The sequence below is a fragment of the Lolium rigidum genome, unplaced genomic scaffold, assembly GCF_022539505.1.
Source record: "Lolium rigidum isolate FL_2022 unplaced genomic scaffold, APGP_CSIRO_Lrig_0.1 contig_12257_1, whole genome shotgun sequence".
NCBI classification, from domain to species: domain Eukaryota; kingdom Viridiplantae; phylum Streptophyta; class Magnoliopsida; order Poales; family Poaceae; genus Lolium; species Lolium rigidum.
Genome location: NW_025899822.1, coordinates 46557 through 64082, shown reverse-complemented (window position 1 = coordinate 64082; position 17526 = coordinate 46557). Strand labels below are relative to the sequence as shown.

The 17526-nt window shown below is 48.7% G+C and overlaps 1 protein-coding gene across 1 annotated transcript; it reads right to left on the bottom strand.

Moving 5' to 3' along the window:
• Positions 1 to 6762: 6762 nt before the first annotated feature.
• LOC124680310 (replication protein A 70 kDa DNA-binding subunit-like) lies at positions 6763 to 12136 on the bottom strand. Its single transcript, XM_047215382.1, has 13 exons — positions 12121 to 12136; positions 11441 to 11454; positions 11154 to 11390; positions 10329 to 10490; positions 9966 to 10239; positions 9769 to 9871; positions 9548 to 9678; positions 9369 to 9450; positions 8391 to 8856; positions 8105 to 8197; positions 7888 to 7982; positions 7714 to 7779; positions 6763 to 6823 (listed from the first exon to the last, which is right to left on the bottom strand). Exons 1-13 carry the CDS (start codon positions 12134 to 12136, stop codon positions 6763 to 6765), a joined length of 1800 nt encoding a protein of 599 aa, XP_047071338.1.
• Between the last annotated feature and the right edge of the window lie 5390 nt (positions 12137 to 17526).

Genomic DNA, 17526 nt, shown 5'->3' with positions numbered 1-17526 from the left:
TGAGCTGGGCGGAGATTTCCTTGGTCATTGACCCATGGAGGTGACCGAGAAGCTTCAGATCAAGGGTCCGCCATTGCGTGTATGCGGGGTTGGTCACCATCCAGGCAACATCACCAATTCCCTTCGTCACGGTCTTGTCCGGTGTTATCGCCGATCCGTCGAGGTATCCGTGGAGACGGGCACCGACAAAGTTGGGAAGACGTGCCTTCCAAAGTATGAAGATACTCAGTGGTGGAGCCACGCCTTAGTTGTGTAGTCAACTGACTACACATTTTTTTGGCAATACAAGCTTCAAGTAGACAATAAAAACTTTAAATATACTACAAGTACATGTATTTGACTTCACAAGTTTCAACTGACTACACAATATTGATGTCCTGGCTCCGCCACTGAATGAAGATACCGTTGTTCAGATGAACAACGATGGTGGGAAGGACAGGAGTTGCCGCCGTTTCAAATGGCGGGGTGATGATGGGGCCAAGGACCGTGATGCTGCGAGCCGTAGTCAGCGACAGCGTTGAAGTCGTGGCCATCGCGGCGACGACAGCGTGGATAATGTGGCGCGGGAGGAGGGATACGATGATGCAACCTACGGTATCTGGCGGAGGTGGAAGTACAGCCTACGCTCTGATACCAAGTTTGAGTTTAGGGTCTCGTGGGGTCAAAGCTTCCTCACGACTCTTCTATTTATATTGATCAGCACAAATACATGCGTATATACGCCTACATATACTTGACAGAAATACTACGCTAGACCTATATTTAACACGCGGTTGCTAGTGCTAGGAACTGGATGTTCTGTCACACAACAATAGAAGTTGAGATTGATTGATTGGTCGGCTGCAAGTGAGAGCTTGGTACTTGGCCAGTTGGGCTATAGTGTGGTAATCAGTGGAGGTGGAGCAACATAACGATAACAACGTGTACCGGCCCGATCCTCCATCGTTGGCGTATGATGTGCACTAGTGTATGATGTGCACTAGTGCATCCTGAAACTGAAAGGCTCCTATTGGGTGTGTTCAGTTGGAGTAACCAAGTAAAATGTAATGGAATGGTTCTGCACCAGAGGCTCATACTTGTGTTCGGTTGGCTACTGGAATGGAACGCACCCGTTTCTCGAAACAAATATTCTCGCTAGATGCGGAATACGCTGGTTCCACCGAATCGGTGGAACACACTGGTTCCACCCCATCTCTCTCACCGTCCCCGCCCCCGAAAAAACCCCACCCGAGCCGACCTCCTCATACCCTCGTCTCGCTCCTCTATCAGTTTCGGGCGGCACACAGGAGGTGAAGCGAGGCCGGCGACAAGCGACCTAGGCGGCCGTGGAAGTCAGGCAAGCGGCGGCGGCGGGCGGTCAGTCAGAGGCGGCGGCGGGCGGGCAGGCGGCAGCGAGCGCGCAGGCAGCAGCGGTGGTGGCGGGCGGGCACGCAGGCAGCAGCGGCTGTTAGCGATAAGGAACCACGTTTCTCTGCCATGGAGACCCCCAAAAAATTGCAGGAAATTATGGAGACCCCAACTATGCTATGAACTGTAACGAAATGCTACCAGGTGATTATATATTTGCACTGCTAATTGTTGGAAATACAAACGAATTGCTGCCAAAATTTTGATTATGTTATTGCAAATAAGAACAACTCACAAACGAGGTAATCTTACCTAGCGTAGTAAAGAGGTGAGCTGAACCAAATTCTAGCCATTCCATTCCAGTTTTTTAGCCTCAACCGAACACAAAATGGAACCGTTGCATTACACTCTCTTGTCCGAACCAAACACAAGAATGAACCAACCCATTCTAGTGGAATGAAACCATGACATTCCGTTCCACTTCATTCCCGAACCGAACTACCCTAATCGAATACACATTGTACTCAATCGGGGTGTGGATCTGCCGAATGCTATCAGAGTGTGTTGCTTCCTGACGAAAATAGGTTTCACTCAGGAGGAGTACATTGTGGAAGGCGATCAATAGAGAAACACCCTAGGACAGAGAACCAACCTGTGGTTGGATGGTTAGAATGGCAGTGGCACCCCCCAGCCCACCAGAGTTCAAATCTCAGATTTGACACTTTGGTGTCTTATAAAAGTGGAATATTCTTTAGTGGGAGGCGACGTCCCGTCGATAGCGAGACGCCTGTGCTGACTTCGTCAATCTCAAGACCCGCCGAATCAGTTATTCAACGCTGTCTCTTGGAGGTGCTCATAGGGGTAGAATGTGCGTGTGTGCGTTCATAGGGGTGAGTGTGTACGCGTATGTATGAGCGTCTTTGATTGTACCGTGTTTCGAAAAAAAACACCCCAGGAAAAGGAAAAAAACCTTAACATTGTGAGCGGAAGACTCGGGACCGTTCCAGGCTGCCAGGTGGCATGACTAAAATAACCATCGGGCCAGCTCGGGACAATCAGGACGCTCTGAAAATCCATTTAAAAACTAGACGGCGTGTCGGTGCCGTCCGATCCAGCACACTGGAACGGGAAATCTGGGTGCCCGTCACGGCGCCGGGCAGTGCTGTGCCGCACCTGCACTCCACGTTCATCCAAAAAAATCACAGAAAAGTCTCACGTCGCCGTTTGCCAAGTTGCAGTTGCTGCCACGGGCAACTGGCTCCCAACTTGCTGCCAACATGTTAAACTAGATAGGAACGCGCGGCTTGCCGCGCGCTTGCCCGCCTACGGCGAGCAAGCAGAAAATGAAGACACGTTGTGACAGAACAAAATAAGAAGGAACAATTGCTGAAATTAAAAGGTGGCATCCAATTCTATTTCATGTTTGGATGCGCAAACCGTGAAATCGAACTGCATAGCGGCAGGGAGAGGGCTGGAAGACAGGAAGAGGTCGATTTGGAGTTAGCAAGGGAGAGGCCACCACTCGCCGCCGTTCCCCTCCCGGCCAAGGAGGGGGCACCGCCCACCACTATTCCATTACAGGCAAGGGAGAGGCCATCACCCGCCGCCATTCCCCTGGCCAGGGAGAGGCGGCCGTCTACCGATGTTCCCTTGCCGGCCAGGGAGAGACCACCCTCCACCACCATTCCTCTACCACCGTTGTTAGTATTGATGGGCTTTATTTGTAACGTGTGTCAATGTGCGACATGACAACTGTTTTTTCCTTCTCACAATATTCTATTATCAAGAGAAAGTGAGGCGAGTAAGTAGGAATGAAGACACCCTGTGAAAGAACAAAATTAGAGGGAACAATGCTGTAATATAGTAGAAGGGGCATACATAAGCATAGTACATTATATTAAGAGGTCATTAGAACATACTAATAAGAGTTGTCCTCTACACATGTTGATAGACCGAAGAATATACTACCGTTACATACAACAAAAGAGCTAAATTGATTAGCTGCAGCCTTAAGGGCAATCCATTGTTTTCTGTTCAGCAGTTCTAAGGACTATATTACAAAAGATCATAGCCATGACACCCGATCTTTTTCATCTAAGGGGCTTTTCTAACTTCGTCCAGCTTGGTCTGTAGGCTAGCGCTTCGTTCCTTCAGCATTTGGGCAGTGTTATTTATGTTTGAGAAAGCTGCCTTCACATCACATCATCATGTATGACCTCCTGTCCCCCAAAGTAGCCTCATGGGCGGATTCAAGACAATTTTCAAGAGGGGGCAAAAATATGATAAGTATTGCAAATAATATTTTTAAGTGGGGGCAAATCAGTTTTTAGCTTAGCATATTACAAGATAAATGAAAATGGAATGGGGGCAGCTGCCCCCCTTGACTATAGCCTGGATCCGCCCATGAGTAGCCTAAGGGCATCTCCAGCGGGGCGACGCATATTTATGTCCGTTTGCGTCGGGCACGGACATAAAAAACGTCTGCATGTCCGCATGCGTCTGCCCCTTCTCCAGCGGTAGAGACGCATTTATTTGACCGCATGCGTGATTAGAGAGGAGAGATAGGAAAAGATTATGTTTGTGTGGCTAGGAATAAGCGCATGCGTGATTAAAGGAGGAGAGAGAGGGCTGCATGCAGCCCAACCGGACACAAACGGACGCGCGGACGCGTCCGCAGAGACGCATTCCTAGCGCATATTTGGTCCACGTTTGCGTCAGGACGGACACTGCGGACGTTTTGCGTCGCCCCGCTGGAGGGCGTTTTTTGTTCGCGCACGTCCGTTTGTGTCGCCCCGCTGGAGATGCCCTAATATTGCCATGTTATGAAACTGATAAGCAAAGGATCTCATGTGTATAACAGATAGGAACCAACCTCTACCCAGTATTGTGCTTTTAAATTTTGCCTTCTTGAGTTCAGTCTTCAGTTTTTTGTTCTCTTTCTGTAGCTGCATTAATCGACCGTAGTTTAAATCCTTGATCACCAGGTTAGCTGCACTTTCCAGACACCTTATGGCTGCGACAGCAGGCGACGGGGCCGGCCCGTCAGGCACCAAGTAGTCTAGGCTTCTACAAATAATTTATGTAGTTTGATGTAGTACTTCCTATGCTTTTTAAATATATTGCAAATCTAAAAATGGGTCGCCCCGCTGGGAGCACACCCAGACGCGAACGGACGCGCGGACAAAATATGTCCCGGGGCGACGCAAACGGACGCTCACGACACCACCGGCGGCGGTGGCACAGCGAAGCCGGCGTTTGGAAACGTGCCACCCGTGCGACATCTTGTACTGTACTCGCAACCGATTGATTCAGTCTGTGTCTTTGTCTTTCTATAGATGCTCTGGCTAATTTAGTCTGTGCATCATCTTATCTTTCCGTAGAGGACAGGAAGACCGTGATTGAGATAGATGCCTCGATCCTTACCGTCTTCTTCAGGTCCGTGCCCACGGTGGTGGAGCTTAGGGTTTAGGGATCCTTCTTCTTCGGGTTCGTGCCCGCAGCGGTGGCGCTTAGGGTTTAGGGTTTACGCAGTGACAACCTTCTTTTTCCTGCCTTTGGGGTCGGCGATGGCCGGCGCGATCTCTTTGGGGGCCTCAGCGAAGGTGTACACCTCGTTTTCTCACCGTTGGAGATGCCCTTAGAGCATCTCCATTGTCCCTCCTATAGGCTCCAACCCGAAAATAGGGGTGCCGGTGCCAAAATACTCCCGCAGCCCTGCGTTTCAAATTTATTTTCGCGCGGGTCCAGCGTGTAGGTTTATCCGGCGCCCCCAAGCTGAACCCAATCCGGTGGGAGGCTTCCCATAGGCGGAGTGCATGGCGCCGGAGGCGCCACCTCTACAGAGCGCGCCGGCAAGGACAACGGTGTCCAGGAGGTCACGCACAGAATCGTCAGCAACCGGCGACCGCACGCGCTCGGTCGTGTCCGCGTCAAGGAGGAGGATGCCGCGGCCGAGCCACCACTTCCATCGGCGAAGAAGAAATGGTGGGAGAAGGAGGTGGAGGCGCAGGTGGCCATCAGTGGCGGCGACGACCTAGAGGAGTTCCTCGGCCAGAACTTCATCGCCGACCGCTCCGTCGATAAGGACTATCAGCAGATGACAATGGACCCGCGGCAGGCGGCGGTGTGGTCCGCCGAGGACCACGGTGCCAACTTCGTCGACCTCGCCGGACCTTTCGAGCCGCTGGAAACAAAGGAGGAGGAGGAGGACGACAACAACTGGTCCTTTGAGACATCCAGCGACGACAGCGCCAACCTCAACTTCAGCGCCTTCGACGCACGCTACCGCTAGTTTTTTTTAGTTTTTCGTTTAAATTCGAGTAACCTTTGTATAAGTTTCGTTTGAATTTCGTATGAATATCATTTTCAAAATGTCATTATACGTTTAAATTTTTATCTGCCATATGGAGGTGCCAGTGTGGAAACAACAATATACCCAAACAGAGGATGCTCTACCGGCGCGGCCCATATGGCAGTGCTGGCGCCTATTCAGGGGCCGCGAGTGAAGATGCTCTAAGCAATAAGGAAGCAGTGGGTGCGGACGCAAACAGACAACATTTATAAAGGACAATGGAAACACGTGCAAACCTATTGGCTAATCCAAGCTAAGCCTCACATGTATCAGCGACGCGCTGCCGCAGCACTGATTAGGCAAAGGTAGAAGGCTCAAATAACATAAAACGACAATGGGAAGACAATTATAGCAATGGGAGATGACCAGCCGCAGACATATAATAGGCTTATACAGAAACACGACAGAAGCACATAGCGAAAACGAATTTACATATAGTAGGTTGCATAAGAACTAACCAGTACGACAGTGAACTGTTTGGTAATACAAGCAAGTTATACTGATAAACAAACATAAGTACTTCAATAAAAGGCGCAGGAGAACATCTAGATATTATGGACAGTAGCTGATACTGCAATTCACTTCAAGCCGGAGCGAGGTGATAGCCTCATCAAACATGCACCTGTAATCACGAAAAGAGAGTAAACATGAATAGAACCCTTCAACCATCAAGTAATCAAGGAAGAAGTAGAACTGTATCAACCTATCCTGATCTTGACATCCATCTCTGCAAGGGCACAGTCTAATGGTAGCATGCGAATGCAAATCGCAAAAACCAAACAAAGCAAAATACCATGAGGACATCGCCAAGGAGCAGCCGTTCAAGATCGTAGCAATCATTTGGGATTGCACGCACTGGTTCTGCGAGCCGGAGCTACAAGCAGCTGGCCGTTCGACCTAGCAGAGGTCCATAGCCCTAGTAGATAATCAAACTCACCAAAAGTCTGTACACCAAAAGAGAGAACCCTGACCACAAGGAAAACAGATTACGACAGACCCATCGTTGTAGACAAAGTACGAAAAACATGTAGACATGGGGTTCTCTATACCTGTAATAATGGGTTCTACTTCTTGCTTTTCTTAACCACCGGGAGGGAAGCACCCACCGGCGTAGAGACCTTAGCCCTACACCAAAGGTCAATAACAGTAATAAACATCAATTTTTGTATACGATGAAAGCTGAATAAATATGTATAGAATGAATGATGCTTCTTCTAAGTGGTTAATTTTAAGGATCGGCATGGTGCCAGTTCACCTCAATGATTAATTCACTCTACACATTTTTTTTGGACATTTTCTATAGAGTGGCCAAACATATTTATTTTAACAATGGAAGTCAACTGGTTCTGATTGTTACCTTAGAATCCTGATGAAGTTTACAATTGATCAACTAATGTTTAGGACTACAGAAATACCAGCAGTAATGTCCCATGAAAAACTAATGACTTTACCATTGCTAACCTTCTTTACCTTCTCTGAATGATGCTTAGTTTCACAAAAGGATTCTGACAACTGATCATTGATAAGGAAGCACATACAAATGTTATGCGTAATGGCCTCATGCTCATTATACTTCAAAAAAAACTTCAACACGATATGGGGCGATACAAAACTTCCTCAAAGGGCATTGTATCGCTATACATCGATTTTTCTAACAAATTGATGCCTATCCAAAGCTTATAGTTTCATCTTAAGGATCCCATACAGTACAGGGATTAAATTCCCCTAGCTATCTCATGATCTTAGGGCACCAGAACAACGTTGCCAGAATATAAACTCTTGCTAGAAAAAATAGATGGTGAAGATTTCTTCCATGTAACATTAACACACTATGATGCATTTAAATCTTAATTGGGTGGAGCACGGGCGGGCAGAGTTTTGGCAAAGTAGGTACAGTGGGGAGAAGACAATTTCGAGTAAGAGCTGAATGACAATATTGGACACTTCGGATGCAGCAATATCGCATGGTCGATGGGGACCTGATCGTTTGACAAGTTTTCAAGATTGAGCTCAACGATGGCGGGGTCTGACCAAAAAATCTTAGCTCATCTAGCACGGCATCCTGTTCAACCATTTCAGTCCTACAGAGGAAATTTACAAAGCAAGAGGTTAGGCTATGGTATTCTTAGCAAGAAACCGAAAGCGGGCAGATCTAAACAGGGAAAATATTTCACAATCAAGAAAGCTACCCGTGCGCAGCATCTTCTGCAGCACTTGCAAGCAGACCTTCACCCACGGGCAGCGAAACCTTCTCATGGACAACATCAGTACCAGGGCCAGCAGCCTGCAAACAGACGAGCGATATCAGTACCAAAATACATCCACAAAGCATGACCCATCCAGAGCTTACAACCTAGGTGTCCTTTGACCGTACGGTTTGGAAGATACAGTCTACACGAGAGTTACCAGCGGAGGAAACAGGTTGCGTCGAACATTGCTTTCAATAACAGCTGGCAAAGCACCAGCCAGCGGTGGCTTTGTAATGGAAGGAGGAGTGCTCTGCAAGGGTATGAAAAGGCGACCCTAATGAACAAATATAACCAGCACTGTAATGTATAAAGTAGGTATGGTAAAATACAAACGATGTACTTAGCAAAATCACAAAAACAATGACATAGTGAACAAACCCAAACAGCTTGAGGTACAGAAGTAACCATCTATATGACAGGTCAACAAAAATTGCAGGTTGTACCTGTGGAGAGAGGTTATCATGAGCCGTGAGATCAGATGAAACAGATTTCAGAGGGATCTCGGAGGGCTTGTCCACGGGCATAAGAACAGTGCTGGAAGAACTGCCTGGGCCAGAGCCACTCGCAGATGTAGAGGCACGGTAAAACACAGAGGACTGTGACTGCTTGCCAACAGGTGCCTCAATCCTATGCACCTGGAAGGACAAGTTGCCATCCTCGGTACCATAGATCTTGTTAGAGATCGAGACAACAAAGCGGAACTGTCGCGAGAGTACAGAAGTGATCTCCTTTGGAACAGAATCATCTCCACGTGCAGCCTCAAGAACTTGTGCCAAAGTCGCACCAGGCGCATGACCGTGGCGCAAGAGAGTGATCAGGGGCAGTCCAAGGAGCTCTCTCCCGACTCTATCGAAGAAGACAAACTTAGCTTCAGTTTCACCATCCGTAACCACGAAACAAATCTTGTACCTTAAGAAAGAGGGAGAAAAAAGTTAGAAGATGCCAACGAAGAATCAAATCACAGGAAAGAAAGTAAAGATGTGGCAGTGTATGTACCTTGGAAGCGCATCTGTGACCACTCAGCAATGCTGTCTTGTGGCAAGTAGTGCAAGAAGAAAACCACCAACGCTGTCCAGGACTCAGCTTGGCAAGGGTAGCCGTGCAGTAAAAACGAGCATCCTAGAGAATTCATAAACATATATTAGAGAAAAGCACGATCATTTGAAATAGAAAAGTAACCTAAGAACGCAAATTACCACGAACTCAAATATATCAATAGTAACCAGCTCCTCCAACGTTTTAGTCTCCGGGTTGACTCGTGCCCGGATCTCAACGAGTTGTCGACCGAGGAGATGGATATGCTCAATGAGCGGCACTTGACCACGCGATCCGATAAGCCAACGGAAAGAAAACATCATCAGTCTAAGTAGGAAAGGCAAAGCTGACAGACCACCTGAACAGCCAAAAGGAAAACAACATACCCGCGACGAAAGTTGACAATATCAGGAAGATTCTCATTGATGTACCAACGGCACGCAGCACTTCCACTAACACCCCTGCGACCTGTAACGGCAACAAAGTCACAGGCAGGCCACAGAGCAATGGTTGAACCGAACCAGAAGAACGTAACAAAGAAAGTAAGAAGGAAGATAACACTAACCATCATAGCTCTTAACCAGTGTCCCAACAAAGATAGCTATGACTGGTTCAGTTTTGCCAAGCTCCATAATTCCAGCACCATCAAAACCAGCAGCTGTTTCGCCCCACAGAATGACACTGAGCTGATTTCCACTGCATGGGCAGATAGAAAAAATGAGCTCAGATAAGAATGAAGGACGTAAAAAGAAGGGCAGGTATACAATAGGCAAGATAAGCACTCACGATAAGTCTTTTATGTGTATTATCCTCTTTGTGGAAGGCTCAGACCTGCTTGCACTATGGTACTGAACCGCATCAGAAACACCAGTAATAACTCCAAGCACATCTATGAGAACAGAAAGAGGAATAAACAATAAGAGCAAGAGGTAACAACCGCAGACAGGAAAAATCAAGCGTGTGAAACATGGAACACAGGAAACCTGAAAATCGCTCGGGCATGTCCGAAGGTTTCGGAAGCTGACCAAAAGGAGTCAGCTCATAAGTGCAGAATGGAAAAAGAGCGTCCAGGCCGTTCCTCTCGACAACAGAAGTGTATCTTGTGAACTTGATCATGACCTTTCCATCGACCGGACGAAAGACATACTTCTTTGGGAAAACAAAGAACTTCCTGATGTCATAGACGTGTCCTTCCCTGATCATGTCCATGAACTGATCAACAATCTTCTCTGGAACCTCTGCATACATATGATTCCCCTAGCACAAAAAACAGCCACATAAGAGAAAAGCAGGATGAACTGACGCGGACAAGAGAAACAAAAAATTAAACTTGAAAAGACAAGTACCTCAGCATCAAGAAAAACCATGTCCGTATGTTTAATAGGTCCATTGTCAGTACCACCACGGTGGTGCCATAGGCGTGACACATACACACGCACTGACCAGCGTGTGTTGCCTTGGGTAAGGTCAGAAAGCGGGGTAAAACCCATCTGCTGGTTCTGAGCCATCTGCATACCAGGAAAAACGAAAAGATCATGATATGCAAAGAGCAGAAAAAACCTAAAATCACAGCACAACAAAGTAGAATGATATCATGGATATACATGGAAACACAGATGTAATGCATCACCTCTCAACAGTTCAAACAAAATAGACATGCCCAAGAAGAATCTCATAGAAGACACAAAAGCCCGGATAAATGGTATGGAATGTTTAATATGTAACATGGAGCAAAATCTCTAGATCAAACCAACAAAAGCATATCCTAAACAAACAACCCTTACGTAAAGGAAAGAGCCAGAAAGTATGCACAGGAAATATTCTAAGAGAAACACATACACAGGCAAATCTTAAAGCAGCAACATATGTACAGGATCACGGAACAGTGAGAAGAAGGCATAACCTTAGTACAAACTATATAAGCAAAATACGAATCAGGGTTCTCAAAGTGAACCAGCAGAAGCGTAGATCTCAGGGAACACAATATTCCGGGTCTCTGATCCACAAGACCCATCAGCATTCAAAATAAGCAGTTTCAAAGCGCTTCTAGACGTTACACGGGAAACCGCGACATATAGCTGGCCATGGCAGAAAACAGGTTGCTTAAGATATATACCAACAAAGGAAAGTGTCTGACCCTGACTTTTATTTATGGTCATAGCATAACATACTCGCACAGGGAACTGGCCTCTTTTTAATAGGAACGGCCACTTTGTTTTATTAGAGATTAGTTCAATTATAGGAATATAGACCACATCTCCTATGTGGGATCCTGTCATGATAACAGCCTGTATAACTCGATCGCCAAGCTCCTTGACAACAAGACGTGTCCCATTACACAGACCATTTGCCTGACTCAAGTTTCTTAGAAGCATTATAGGAACACCAGGCTTCAAAACAAGTTTATGCTGTGGAAAATTGATCAGAGAAATAGCATTGACGTTTGTGGTATATTTACAAGAGGCACAACACCTACAGATACAGAACCAACAATTCAGCAATACAACAGGCACAGCAGCTAGATCTACAGAATTTAAGCCAACAATAGCAATAAAAGTAAAGGATCGGATTGGGAGCAGCAAAAGAGATCCAAGAAATGCACTGATGTTTCTGGGTTTCGTATGCCAATGCTAGTTGAGCATCTGGACAATTGATGCCACGCGTCGTGCATTACAGTCTGTCATGCAATGTCTACCAATTCTGAAACAATGTTAAGTGAAAACGACTGATGTTGACCTTGAAAAGGAATCGAGATGATCTTTCAACCGGTGACTTTATTTTCGTTATGGAGAGAAACGCACTTGTCAGAACAATCTGATGTAAAAGAAGCAGATCAGTGATGAAAGCTACTCAAAGGCCAATGCTATACACGGCTAATCTACCTTCTATGGTTGCGGTTGTTGCTGGCTGCTGTGGCAGCCATATGATGAAATTATGCGCGCTTATTTGTCGCATGCAGAATATTGCCAATTCTCGACAACAACTTATTGATAAAATACAATACGTACCAATTTATGTTATCGGACTGCAGAAGATGCACATGGCGAAATGATCCTAGAATATTTTTTTGGGACTTTCACTTTGTGAATATGGATTCACAGTTGTCACTAACATTTGATTCTATTTGGTTCAGCGTACCATTACTCATCCTCATTCCAGCTTGACAGGTTGTATCAGACAAAGTTGGGAGCTCAATTCCGAAAACATAACAGCTATGTTGTGTTGGTCCTCAGATTCTCTTACACTTGTACTGGCTGTATGTTATATTCATACTGCAAAACTGTTGTGGTTTCATAATCTGTTGGTCCTCAGATTCTCTTACACTTGTACTGGCTGTATGTTATATTCATACTGCAAAACTGTTGTGGTTTCATAATCTATACTACCATCTATCTAGAGCTTACCTTGTAATGGGCACACTACAGTGGACATGCACTAGGTATCTAGTTTTGTATTGTACGATTCAGTTAGAGGTTATGGGTGGAATCTTACTTGCACTATCTGTCTTGAGATTACAGAATATATGCCTGCACCTGTCTGTCCATCTGCTGTTAAGCACCATCAAATTAATTCAGGTGGGGAAGTGCGACATAGTGCCATAGTGACTCTAATGCTCGAACAAAGATTCACCATCAAATTAATTCAGGTGGGGAAGTGCGACATAGTGCCTGTGAACGAGTCGTACATAATCTGGACTTTTCTATAGGTAGCAGGACATCTCTAGCGGCTCGAAGCATGAGACCAGATGCTTGACACAAACTCATCGACCCATAAACGTATTCGCGGTCCAAATTTAGGTTGTAAATGCGCCATCGCGGACACGGCATGGCCGATGTGCGCTTCCGTCCCTTTCTCCCTCGAGCCCACCTGCCAACGACCACGCCCAATTCGTCTTCTACGTGCTGCTACTGGTGGGCGACATCGATGTGACTTTCTACGCAGCATTAATGACGTGCCCCGCCTTCCGCGCGCTAGTAACCCCTTTGTGACCCATGTGTGCAACCACCCATGCGCGCCACCGCCTCCTCCCGCGACAGTAGTAACGCCTACATCAGCGCCAACGCCATCAGTGGCCCTCCTCCGGCGCCGACGGCTCCGCCCGCACAAGCCGTCTCCAGTGCTCATCATCATCAAGGATGACGATGAGTAAGCATCAATGGCGGCGTCATTAAGGGTTTTAATTTTTAGTGTTTTTTTGCACTTTTAAAATTTATTTTCTACTAAAAGAAATTATAATTTTTTATTTGGTATGGACCGCTAGGGCTATTCCCGATCCAAACGGACAAATAAGACTAGCAGTTATTTTCATATCCACGGCCTGATTCAAATAAACAAAAACAGTCACTTTAGGTGACCAAAATATATTCAACCGCTGAAGATGCCCTTATTATCTAGAAGACGCAGAAGTTAGCGATGAGCATTTTGATTTGGCATGCGTTGCTCGGTCAAATTCGGATGTAACTTGTTTGAAATTGTACATTCATATACATCATTTGATGTAACGTGTATATAGTAGTGTAGAATATGTGTACTGATACTTCTTTAAAATTAAAATAAAACACAAAATAAAATATAAAAGAAATAGAATACAACAAAAAAGAAACTAGATTTAGGGGGTTTAAACCCTAAACCTGCGGAGATCTTTAGTCCCGGTTAGTCTGATCAACCGCGACTAAAGGTCCTCCGCCCCGACGAGCGACTGCCGTCCACGTGGATGGGCCTTTAGTCGCGGTTCGTAAGCAACCGCGACTAAAGGGGGACTTTGTTAGATTATGTATAGGGTGCTTCTGTCTTTATACCGTATACCATATGTCTTGTATATGGATACCCCCTTGATGTACTCATATGCCTATATATATCAACACGTAACCGGTACGAGGTCAAGTACCGTTCAAGCCAAACTTCCAACATGGTATCAGAGCGGGTCTCTTCCGAGACCTAGCTGTCGCTCGACGCCCGCGCCGCCGCCGCTGAATCTCAGCCGCCGCCGCCAGGAATATCGCTGCCGCCGCTGATCCTCAGCCGCCGCCGCCTCTACACGACATACGACCACTACAACTGCCGCCGCCACTGTCTCTCAGCCGCCGCCGCCAACGACACGGTCTACATCTACAACGACATCAACGACAACAACCGCCGCCGCCATTGTCTCTCAGCCGCCGCCGCCAACGACACGATCTACATCTACAACGACATCAACGACAACTGCCGCCGCCGCTGTTCTTCCAGCCGCCGCCGCACCTACACGATCTACGTCAACAACATCTGCAGCCGCCATGAGTTCATCGTCCGTGACATCAACTCTGGCCGCCGCCCTTGACGCCCCTCCGGCGCAGCAGCTGACTCGCACCAACCATCTTGCATGGAAGGCGTTGGTTCTCCCTGCGTTCCGTGGTGCACGTGTGATGGGCCTTCTCGACGGGTCCGATAGTGCTCCACCCGAAACCCTAGAGACTGAAGACTCCAACAACAAAAAGTCGATGGTGGAAAATCCAGCCTATGCCGCCTGGATCGCACGTGATCAGCAGGTCCTGAGGTTCCTGGTCAACTCCCTGTCTCCTGACATTCTGTCCCATGTCCTTGGCGTTGAGACTACTGCCGAGGCTTGGTCGACAATCGACAAGATGTTCAAGACTGCGGCTCGCTCCAAGATCCAGCTTCTCCGCAGCCAGCTCAATGACAGGCCCAAATTAGGTCTGACTGCAGACCAATACTTCACCAAGATGAAGGGTTTCGCCTCCGAACTTGCTGCCGTCGGCAAACCTCTGGATGACGATGAACTGATCGGGCACCTTGTCAAAGGCCTCGACACCCGCCACTACAACTCTCTCATCACCAACGTCAACGGCAACCCCAACATCACGCTTGATGACTTCTTCGGGCAACTGAGCTCCTATGACATGCGCAATCCACCACCTGAACCCGAGTCTACTGAAAGCTTCAGCTCCTCCGCCAACCTTGCTCGCCGCGGTGCAGATCGTGGCCCTCAGGAGTCTCGAGGCCGTGGAGGAGGAGGTGGTGGTGGCGGTGACTATCGTGATCGCCGTGACCGTCGCGACAGCCAGTACCGCCGTGATGACTCTCGCTCACGCAATGATGGTGGCGGAGGTGACCGCTACCGCTCAAGAGATGATGACCGTCGCCGCAATGGCGGCAAAAATTTCCCTCGTGGTCGCTCTGACCGGGTGCCTACACCCTATGTCGATGTCACATGTCAAATATGCACAATACATGGTCATGACGCCAAGGACTGCTGGTGGCGTTTTCAGGATGATAATAATGATGATGGTGATCGTGGTAACAGCAAGGGTGCACACTTTGCATCATATGGAGTTGACACTAACTGGTACTCTGACACTGGTGCCAGTGACCACATCACCAGCGAGCTGAACAAGCTCTCCACGCATGAGAAGTACAATGGCGGTGATCAAGTCCGCACTGCTGAAGGCACAGGTATGCACATTAGCCATATTGGTCATTCAACACTGCATACCCCTCATGGTTCTTTTGATCTAAAAAATATTCTCCATGTTCCTAATGCATCCAAGAATCTTTTATCTGTTCACAAATTTACTCTAGACAATCATGTATTTATTGAGTTTCACCCTTTCTTCTTTTTGATTAAGAACCAGGCCACACGAAGAGTTATGTTTAGAGGTCCCTGCCATGGTGGTCTCTATCCCTTGCTGCCCATGTTCCATGAGACCTCCAAGCTCGCCTTCCTCACAATAAAGCCATCTTCCTCAACTTGGCATCGCCGCTTAGAAAAATAAATAAAGACCATCGCGATTATGTCGGCCCCTACGTCCGTCTCCTGCCCACCGCCCCACCGTTGCCGGCTGGGTCGTCCCTTTCGATGGCCGCCCATGAAGCCCAGATGGCATGTTCCCGGCCGTGTTGCTTGGCGATGAAGCGGCGTCGGTCGGCCCTGCGCACCTCCACCTGGAACCAATCGGCCTAACGACGGGCCAAAGCGGCCTCGAGCTCGGCCGCCTAGTGCTCCCTCATCCCCTCCTCCGCGACTTGCTCCGCCTCCGCCACCACGACTAGCTCCGCGTCGCGCAACACTGCCGCACCGATCTCCTTTGCCTGCCACATATGCTTCTGCGTCACGCTCCCGAGGTCGTGGTCTCTTGCCGCGGACCTGCGCTACGTCATGTACACCTGCCTCCCTACGCCGCGGTGGTGTGCCGAAGCTCGCGAACGGCGTTGGGGGTGACGTCGATTGCCATCTCCTCCGATGCCGCCTCCCCGTGTGTCGCGATGGTAGGCGCCTCGCGTGCCACCGACTCCAGCTTCACCATGGCGCCTCGTGGCTAATCTCATGCATGGTCGCGGCTTCCTTGGCCACCACCGCCTCCGCTAGCGTCTGCTCAGCTTGTTGCGTCGCCGCCCCGACCACCTCCTTCAGCTCCCGCTGAGCCACCGCTACTTCACGCTCGAAGGCGACCACCTCGTCCTCCGCGTGCTGGTGGGCCAACTCAATTGCCATCATGTCAATCTCCTTGTCGGGCCTTCACGGGAAGCGCGCTAGGCACATCTTCCTTACGGCGGTCTAGTTGGTGATCTTCTAGCGAGGCATAGATGGTTTCTTGTTCGGTGTCAATTCGGTAGGGTTTCCTCGCTGCGCAGGAGGGCATTTTTATAGTCCGATGTCCGGGCGGGAAACGGCCGGTTGGCCACACGATGCTTTTCAGCCGAGGCGGGGAAAAACCACGTCGTGGGCACGGGAAATAGGAGACACCGATGGTGAGAATCAAAGCACGGGAATCATTTAGGGACAGATCATGAAACCTTAACAGCAGGCGGGGAGGTTAACATCCGTCAGGCCGCTAGATGTACCATGACCTACACGGACAGCGCCCCATTACCTATCTATGAACTGACCTAGGAGCATCTTCAGTCGTGTCCCCCAAAGTGTCCCCCAAAGGTTTTTGGGGCGCACCGGACATTTAACCGGCCCCAGTCACGCGCCCAAAGGTCCTTTCCGCTAGGCGCGGCCTAATACGCTGTCCGGTGAATCGAGGCGAGGAGTGGTGGGCCTGGCGGGTCATTGACCCATTCAAATTTAATCAGTCTCCCGCCACATCGTGCCCTCCCGCCACTTCCCGCCACCAATCGCACATTTCTCCACCCTGCCAAAAGATTTCACCTCCTCCCATCGCAGCTACTCTCTCCCTCCCGCCGCCGCTACTCTCTCCCAGCTATGGCGCGGACAGGCCCAAAAAAATTGGCCAAGAAATCAGCCACCAAGCCACCGGGCAAGGAGGCAGCGACGAAGGGGCCGAAGGCGCCGGCAAGGCCACGATGCAGATGGTGTTGCCTTCTCTGGCCGCAAGGGTCCGCTCAATTCGAGGGCACCGGTGCTCCGTTTGGGGAGAAGGGGCATGGCGATAGGAGGAGGATGGCGACGAGGATGATGAAGAGGACGATGACGAAGAAGACGAGGAGGATGATGCCACGGAGGATGCAGAGGATCTCGTGGAGGGTGACGCGGCCGGCGTGAGGAAGAAGAAGAAGGCCTCAGTCTCACGAGGACCCAAG

Coding starts and splice junctions, on each gene's coding strand:
- LOC124680310 (XM_047215382.1), bottom strand. Junction 10,240..10,328: donor TGGTTTTTCTTGATGCTGAG/GTACTTGTCTTT, acceptor TTTTTGTGCTAG/GGGAATCATATGTATGCAGA. Junction 9,679..9,768: donor ATACACATAAAAGACTTATC/GTGAGTGCTTAT, acceptor CTGCCCATGCAG/TGGAAATCAGCTCAGTGTCA.